The sequence below is a fragment of the Odocoileus virginianus genome, chromosome 5 (assembly GCF_023699985.2).
Source record: "Odocoileus virginianus isolate 20LAN1187 ecotype Illinois chromosome 5, Ovbor_1.2, whole genome shotgun sequence".
In the NCBI taxonomy this organism is placed as follows: domain Eukaryota; kingdom Metazoa; phylum Chordata; class Mammalia; order Artiodactyla; family Cervidae; genus Odocoileus; species Odocoileus virginianus.
Genome location: NC_069678.1, coordinates 4,265,205 through 4,274,601, shown reverse-complemented (window position 1 = coordinate 4,274,601; position 9,397 = coordinate 4,265,205). Strand labels below are relative to the sequence as shown.

Sequence of the window (9,397 nt, the reverse complement as noted above, 5' to 3'; positions counted from 1 at the left end):
CTAACAGTGAGGGGTTATTTTTTTGTGGAAGCAGAATGAGCTTTTACATGTTCCATAATCTTAAATAATGCTTATTTACTTTACCAAAGTAAAAAAAAAAAAAAAGACTAAAAAAACAAATAGAAATCACTTAAAGGCCAAGAAATCCATAATCTGTTATCGAAAGCTGCATTCTAAGAAAACTTTGTTCTCTTAACATGGAGAGTAGACTAAATTCCAGTCTGTTATCCGTTTATTGGATAACAAACAAACAAAATTTGTTTATCGGTTAATCTTAGAAACGTCTTTTCCATAAACCTTGAAGTCAGTGTTCTTGCCTGGAGAATCTCCAGGTCGGGAGAGTCTGGTGGGCTGCCACCTATGGGGTTGCGCAGAGTCGGACACGACTAAAACGGCTTCGCAGCAGCAGCAGCAGTATTCTTGAAAAGGCATCAAAGTGAAACCATGCAAGGCATGTTTTGTTTTTTTTTTTCAGGTTTTAAAACTTTTTATTTGCATATTAAAAAAATTGTGCCTTCTAATAATTAAAATCATTTGAACAACAACAACAAAAAATGGCACTCTGATTAAACTGCATTTTACAGCCCGCAGAATACCTTGGACCAGCTTTTTACTCTAGATTTCACTATCATCCCACCCAGCTTCCTCGCGGCCTACGTTGTCCGTAGTTCTCCATTCTTTGATGTGAAAAGGGGTAGACAGTCATTTAAACTCGATGCAACCTCTTTGCATCTTACAAAGTTAAACAGCTAAAAGAAGTAAAATAAGAAGGCAATGCTTGTGGAATGTACAGTGCATACTGGCGGCGCATGCTTCATTACGACTCACCTGCTTGCTTCTCCTATTCAATCGTTTCTTTCGAAGGCAGTGGATTTTTCTCTTGCGTTTCCGTTTTCTTCAATTTCGATTTATCGAACTTCTCAATCTCAGCCAAATTGGGCTTGTCAGACATTGTTGCAGAGGGCGCGGAGTGAGCTGCAAGCGAGTGAAGTCTGGTCTGCGCTGTGGCCGCCGCCGAGTGCCCACAAGGCATGTTTAAAATCCTATTAAATTGCAATTGACAAAGTAGCACTTTAATATGATAACTAGAATTATAATTGACCACATTTTATCAGAGCATATCAGATCTATATGAATTCCACAGAATTTCAGGATGTCTCTATTAGTAACATCATACAGTGTAACCTGAGAAGATTGATCACCCCTTCAGTAGTACTTTGCATATAATTTAACACGTCCAATGAACCCAGGTAGTTTAATAGCACTTTGGGATGTCTCAGGGACCCTCTGAAGCATCCCAAAGTTAGATAGAAGTCAAGTTATTTAGGAAGCTTTGTTGATAAGTATCACAAGGGTTTATAACACTCAGTCAGATAGAATCATATAGATCACTGTGAAACAATATATTCACTTAACCAAAGTAACAAAGAAGATTTCAAAGGCAAACAGAACAGATCACTTCCAAGGTAAAGAAACTTAAAATTCATTATCAAAGGCAGTTCAACATCTCAAGAAAACTTGTATTTATGCACAAAACTCTTCTCTTGGGGTCCACTTTCCATAAAACCTTCTTTTTCTGTACCCATTACTTCATTCTCCCATCCTGAAACAGTCACCTCTATGTTAGAGCTACTTCCTTTTTCCTTCATAAAATGTAATTTCATTCCTTATACCTTCTTTACTGAAAACACACATCCTACTTTCCTTAAGCAACCATGAACTGACCTTTGTATTAGCATTCTATAGATTGGTGAACATAATTACCAGTGAAAATTTCTTAAAAAAAAAAATTCTAGAGAACATCTCAGGATGGCATCAAACATTATTCATTAATAGTCCAAAATCTCTAGTTTCTCTGTAAGAGGAAGTTAGTGTTCAGTAATGAATGTTTCAGAATCTTATTTTATTTGGAAATGACCTAGCTATTCAATAAACTTCCATCGCTTAGTTTAGCGCAACCCTTGAAATTCAGGTTACCAATATCTAGAGCGACTGTTTTAGACAGATATTTCTAAAATGTAATTATTCTTAATAGTTTATCTAAAAGCTCTTGCCTCGTTTATACATATATTTTTAAAGTTTCTTCACTCGAGTTACTTTCCTTGCTGACAAACTTGTAACATATTACAGTATAACAATATTTAACTTATGATAAACCTAGGCACAATGAAAATATTATGCTTAATGTTAACGACTCTTAGACATATCTCTATTAGATTAGCAAACAAACGTTAATAGTAGATATTTAATATTGCATATTTCCCAGTTCACGTAAATTTGAAATTCATTTAGGTTAATTTCTCTTGTATTTAGGATGGTCTGATTTGTAAGCGCTTACTTTTCTTTAGGGCAATTAAATTAGAACTCATTTACAACTTCAGCAATATTATTAAAAAAAAAAAAAAAAAAAGACACACACTGAGACATATATAAATCCAGACAGACAGGCAGAGATTTCATAGTTTTCCGCTTGAGATTTAAAATGTCTTTTTGATTTCCCCCCTTTTGTTTTGAAGTTCTAATTTGTCCAAGGCTGAGGTCTCAGGCAAAGTGGGCTGTGTATTTCAAGGATATAGAAAGGGTTAACTTCAAACATTTCCCTAGGCAGGCTTTTTAACAAGCTAGTTGTTTTTAATTGCATATGCAAAAAGAACTGGTTTTGCAGTTTCCAAGAAAAAAATTTCATTTTAACCAGTTTTCTCCGGAGTCTAAAGAATATATATCATGGTCATCCTGTGTCAAAAAGTCATCTTTCCTTTCTGTAGTCATAGTTTCATAGCTAAAACGTAGACCAAATAGTGCTCAAATTGATTCTGATATCAGGGGCAGATCAGCTGATAAAAATCTTGGATTGTCCCTCTGGTTGAGAAGGGAGGTCTTTGTCCTATCAGAAGATGGAAGGGTTAAGGGAATTTGCAGGAGTGGGGGAAGCTTGGTCCTTCTCCACCCTGAGAAACAGGAGTAGTTAGAAGGGAATTCTTTAGAATGTTAGGAGAGTTTTTTGATCCCACAGGCTTTTGAAAATAGGAGAAGGACCTGGACCAAAGGGAACCCCAGAATTCTTTCCTAGAGGTCATGTGGATATGAAAGGTCAAGTAGGGGTCATCTGGGAAATCTGATGGAGAGAGACAGAGGGGGACAGGAGAGAGGGAGGCAGCAGAAAGACATGTGGCATGAGCTCCTGAAACCCGGATTCCGACTGAGGGCCATGAAGGACTGGACGTAAGGAAACTCTGAGTCCTTGATCTGCTTTTGGCAAAAGCCAGTGTGCCATTCAGAGGCCGTGTTTTTTGGGTCCCCCAGTTTGTACTGGGCCCAGGCCTTTGGCAGGGTCAAAATTTCCCGGTTTCTGAGAATGTAGCGAAGGAGTGAGTCTGAGAGAGTCTCCTGAGACATATCAGAACCCATCCTTCGCCTATATGCCACAGAATGGGGGCACTGAGAGTCACCGACTGGCAAAAAGCCGGCTCTTTTTGCCTCAGTGACATCTCTGTGCAACTAATGGCACAAAAGTGGGCGACCGTCCCAACAGTTGCGTCCAACAGTGAGATGTGACCTCTGAGAACCATGCAACTAAGGCATCATGTGGCCCAAGCAGAGAAAGACAGAGATTCCTGGGAGCAACCAGGTGACTCACCATTCCGGGATTCCCTGAAACATGGAAGGCGCTCTTGGGATGGCTCAGAGGCAACACCTAGGCTCCTGTAAATCAATCCAGACAGAAAGGGAAAGAAGTGAAAGGACAAGGGAGAAGGCTGAGGAATCTGCCTTACAATCCTATTGGGGAGGCGGTGGCCAGGGGAAAATGGTCTGTTTTGCTTCAACCACTGACACGGTGTACAGAAGTTGTCTTGCTAGGGGCAGATGCCCTTGTGGCCTTATCTGTTCCGTGTCCCCCTCATCCTCACACAGGGGTCTTCATGTGGCAGGCGCCCTAATGTATTTTCAGTGCCTGACTCGTGCCCACACAATATTCTTTGGCCTAGTCCTCAGTTGGAAAGAAGTCGAAAGGTGAGACCCTCACCCATTCAGATGGCAGCTACTGGGGCGCAGTGAGCAGTGGGCCCTTTGGAACACAGCAGAGGGTAACCCTGGCCAGAGTTCCTCAGTTGCTTCCACAGCACTTGCCTGTTCGCAGAGGGTCCCTATGAAAGAGGAGAAGTGAAGAGGTGGGGGAAGAGATCCCAAGTTCCCTGTACAGGCCACCAAAAATGTCATGGTCCAGGCGTGGGTTGGAAAAGAATTTCCAGACATGAGCCAGAATGAGAGGGAAATAAAGTTTATTAGAGTGGGAAACGCTGTTAGAACAGCAGGCCAGCTCAAGGAAGAACTGACCTCGAACAAGGTCCTTAGTTCACTTTTATACCTAGGGTACAAGGAGTAGGGGTCTTGTGGGTCATTTGCTGATTGGATGAGGCACATATACTGGGTGGAGGAAGAGTAAGGTAAATACTGTTTCCCTATGAGGTAGTCAAGGCTATGGTTTTTCCAGTAGTCATGTATGGATGCAAGAGTTGGACTATAAAGAAAGCTGAGCGCCAAGGAATTGATGCTTTTGAACTGTGGTGTTGGAAAAGACTCTTGAGAGTCCCTTGGTCTGCAAGGAGATCCAACCAGTCAGGACTAAAAGAAATCAGTCCTGATTATTCATTGGAAGGACTGATGTTGAAGCTAAAACTCCAATACTTTGATGGTTGGATGGCATCACCAGCTCAATGGACATGAGTTCGGGTGGACTCCGGGAGTTGGTGATGGACAGGGAGGACTGGTGTGCTGCAGTCCATGAGGTCACAAAGAGTCGGACATGACTGAGCAACTGAACTGAACTGATGGGGTAGGAGGGGTGACAGGTTATACTGCTCAGGAGGACCTGAAATCCATTAATAGCTACAACATGGGGGAGCGAAAGATGATAAGGGTCTGGTTTTTCTGTTCCTGCATTCTAAGACCTTCCTTGGTTTTATCTACTCTTTAGTCTTTGGGTCACCTCAGTAATTTCTGTGTACCACGTTTAAATCTTCAGCATCATTCACATCTACTGGTGCATCAATTCTTTCCCTCTCTCCTTCCTTGCATATGTATTTCCAGGAAGTATAAAGGTTAAAAAAATTACCACCAACTCAATGACAGAAATGAAAACTCCCTTTAATTTTAATACATATCTGACTCAGCTAGAAATATAAAGAATTATAATTTTATTGATGTGGCCTAATTTTTTTATACTGTTTAAAACTAACAAATTACTATAATTTTAAATAATATTAGGAAAGCATAATACATCCGTTCTTTCAACTTCCATGATAGGGAAGAACCCTACAACATCTTGATAGTGGAATCTCTGGTTATAGCATTTCTCCATCAAGACAGAGATGTCTATATAGCATGATGGTAACCAAACTATGTTTTAAGTAGAGTGATACAGCAACTGGCCCAAAGGAGAAGAGCCCAGTTCACTATTTTGCTTGCACTACCCCTGAATGCAGAGTGCTGCAATTGAAGAAGCAATGTGGTCTGAACTGAAACTAAAATGATAATGGCTCATAATAAACAGCAGAATCTGTGTGTGAAATTTAATTCAATATTAGCATTAATTAGCTCAAATAAGTGTTAACTTTAAAAACCGGAAACAAAAAGGGTTTAAGTCTTTTCAAAACACATCCTTGCCATCACTTAAGAGGCAATACTGGAATCACATATCTCCTTATAGCTCTATTCCTACCAGGAATCTTCCAGTCTGCAGACTTTCAGGCAGATTTCCTGTAAGGATCCGAAGGGTTTCTCGACAGTTCAAATAGTCCTGTTTCTGTATTACAGGCTCACATTCCACTCCATGCATTAGAATACTAGGCTGAAACTGCATAGCACATTTGGAACTCGGAACCTCATTTGCATTTGGAATGACGGTAAAAGAAATACAAAACCTTAAAACTCATAATTGGAAATCTGTAAGTTCTTTAAACTTTTTCATGCCTGTAGATACTGAATAAAGTGCCTTTGGAAAAATAGCTCCTTAGTTTCCAGCATTTGTAAGTAACCTCACTTTGGCTGTAAAATACGTACACCCTTCCTGGCTTCAGTCAGTGCTGAATGATTGTCCTCTGAAATATAAACACACACCATAAACTTGGAATTAGTTTAAGGTAATTAAGAACAACCAGGAAAAGAAAAGGAGCTATGTGCCATGAAATCTATGACTGTAAAAATTCACAGGTCAACAGATTGGAATTCCTTGTTCATAATACCTGCTGTACATTAAGGAAAGCCCTACCAACTGTATAACACTGTAATATTTGGGCAAATTAAAGTCTGTTATGTACAGAAAAGCATGAAAATCTTCAATAAAAATATAAATAATCTTAAAGGGCCATTATTACATGAAAAATGATTATTTCAAATATACACATAGTTTTCTGATATTGTTAATGTATAATTTTTGCCCAGATTATTGAAACATTCCATAAGCACCAATAATTTGAAGTAGTATATTTTTGGTAGACACCTTTTAAAATTGACTTGTATACCGCTTGTATATTGAATATAATTTACCCCCTTTTTTTTGGTCCCCATGCAGCATGCAGAGTCTTCCCCAACCAGGGATCCAACCTGTGGCCCCAGCATTAAAAGTGCAGAGTCTTAACCACTAGACAGCGAGGGAAATCCATAATTTAACTTTTTAAGAAAATTTATTTATTTTGTTTATTTTTGGCTGGGCTGGGTCTTTGTTGCTGCACACGGTTTTCTCTAGTGGCAGAGATGGGGGCCCTACTCTCTAGTTGCGGTGCTCAGGCTTCTCTTGTTGCAGAGCAAAGGCTCTAGGGTATTCAGGCAGTGCAGGGACTTAGTTGCCCTGTGGCATATGGAATCTTCCCAGACCAGGGATCAAACCCGTGTCTCCTGCATTGGCAGGTGGATTCTGAACCACTGGTCCACCAGGGAAGTCCCTAAAATTTAACTTTTTAATGAACCAGTTTGAATGTCAAAATTGACAGACTGAGAGTTAAGCGGCATAATAAAAAACAAGGACACAATATCTCCACCTTTCCCTACCACCCGACTTCCTCTTCCTACCCCTGGCAAAACCCCGCTCCTCCTCTTCCTTGCTATGTATCAGGTTTTGTAGAACACAGATACAGATGTCTTTGATCCTCCTCCTCTGCCATTTGATCAACAATGCCATCTGAATGTCCCTTGAAATGTCTGGGACATTTCACCAATGACTTTTTCCTTCACCAATCACTCTATTATAGTTCAGGTTACTATCTCTTGGCTAGAGGGTAGGAAGAGTTTTCTAAAATAGTCCTCTTGTCTTTATGTAGTCTCATCATCCTGAAGTCCATTCTCCATTTTATAGCCAGAGTGATCCTTCTAAAAAAAGGACATCTGATGTAATCATTACTCTGTTTAAAATCCTTTAATGGCTTCCTATTGCTCTCAGAATAAAATCCAACTCCTTAATGCAGCCTCTTAGAGGCCCTTCATGATTCAATTCCTATTACCTGTTTGTTTGTTTGTTTTGTCCACTTGATCTATTAGGTTGGTGCAAAAGTAATTGCAGTTTTGCATTGTTGAAATTTGGCATTTCATATTGGAATACATTCTTAAATAAATGTGCTTATGTTAGACATTATTTTAATGCACATTTCTCACTTTTTTTTTTTCTAATGACATTACTTACTGTTTATTTTATATTTATTTTAGACTAGGGAAATGATGTTGGGCAAAAGCAAATTTCAGCAATTTTCTTATTCAAATTCAAAACAGACCATAAAGCAGCAGAGATGGCTCGCAACACGAACAATGCATTTGGCCCAAGAACTGCTAACGAACATTCAGTGCACTGGTGGTTCAATAAGTTTTGCAAAGGAGACAAGAGTCTTGAAGATAAGGAGCGCCATGGCTGGTCATCAGAAGTTGACAACAGCAAACTGAGAGGATCATCGAAGCTGATCCTCTTACAACAACAGTTGCTGAAGAAAACTCAATGTTGACCATTCTATGGTTGTTTGGCATTTGAAGCAAATTGGAAAGGTGAAAAAGCCCAATAAGTGGGTGCCTCGAGTGCTGACCCAAATCAAGAAAATTGTTGAAGTGTCATTTTGCTTATTGTATACAAGAATGAACTATTTCTCAATCAGTTTGAGCAATGAAAAGTGGATTTTTATATGACAGCTGGTATGTCCAGCTCAGTGGTTGGACCAAGAAGAAGCTCCAAAGCACTTCCCAAAGCCAATGTTGCACCAAAAAAGATTATGGTCACTGTTGGGTGCTCTGCTGCTGGTCTGTTCCACGACAGCTTTCTGAATCACAGAGAAACCATTACATCTGAGAAGTATGCTCAGCAAATTGATGAGGTGCACCAAAAACTTCAACACCTGCAGCTGGCATTGGTCAACAGAAAGGACCCAATTCTTCTCCATGACAATGCCTGACCACACGTCACACACCAATGCTTCAAAAGTTTTACAAATTGGGCTACGAAGTTTGGCCTCATCTTCCATATTCACCTGACCTCTGACCAACAGACTACCACTTCTTCAAGCATCTTGACAACTTTCTGTAGGGAAAATGCTTTCACAACAAGCAGAAGGCAAAAAAAAAACTTTCCAAGAGTTCATGGAATCCTGTAGCATGGATTTTTATGCTACAGGAATAAGCAAACTTAATTTCTTTTTGGCAAAAATCTGTTGATTATAATGGTTCCTATTTAGATTAATAAAGATGTATTTAAGTCTAGTTATAATTATTTAAACTTCATGGTCCAAAATTGCAATTATGTTTGCACTAACATAATAGTTGTGTCTGATAGATTAAAATCTCCCACTCAGACAGTGGGCTTGTCAATTTCTCTTTGTAATTCTGGTGGTTTTACTTTCTATAACTGAACACTATGTTATTAGGTACATTCATCTTCTTGGTACTGATACTCTTAATTAGTACATTTGATTCAAAATACTTTTTTGTCTCATATTAATAATGCTTCATCAACTTTTTTTTTACAGTATTTTGATAGCTTCTTTTTTCAAATCTCTTTTTATGTAATATTTCTGTGGTTTAGTTTTGTGTTTTTTCACTAATGTTACATGTCTGAATATTATTCCAAACAATCTGATAATCAGTCTTTTAATAAGTAACTTAAATCTGTTTAGTTATTGTGCTTGCTGATAATAGGATTTAATTCTACTATTCTATTTAATTTGGGGTTTTGTTTGACATGCTTTTTTCTTCTTTTCTGCCTTCTATAGAATGATCAGTTTTCCATATCAACTCTCCTCATCCCTTGCTACTCTTTTTTCTTTGCAGGTTTAGAAGCTCCAGATCAGTTTTTTATTAATATAAAATATCTTATAGACAAAGTATTCAGACACAATCATTTATATTACTCTTCCAAACATGACAA

At 38.8% G+C, this 9,397-nt stretch overlaps 1 protein-coding gene across 1 annotated transcript; it reads right to left on the bottom strand.

Moving 5' to 3' along the window:
- Positions 1 to 472: 472 nt before the first annotated feature.
- Positions 473 to 6,344, bottom strand: LOC110134685 (thymosin beta-4-like). Its single transcript, XM_020889345.2, has 3 exons — positions 5,720 to 6,344; positions 3,638 to 3,702; positions 473 to 1,043 (listed from the first exon to the last, which is right to left on the bottom strand). Exons 2-3 carry the CDS (start codon positions 3,658 to 3,660, stop codon positions 842 to 844), a joined length of 225 nt encoding a protein of 74 aa, XP_020745004.2. The 5' UTR covers positions 3,661 to 3,702; positions 5,720 to 6,344; the 3' UTR covers positions 473 to 841.
- Between the last annotated feature and the right edge of the window lie 3,053 nt (positions 6,345 to 9,397).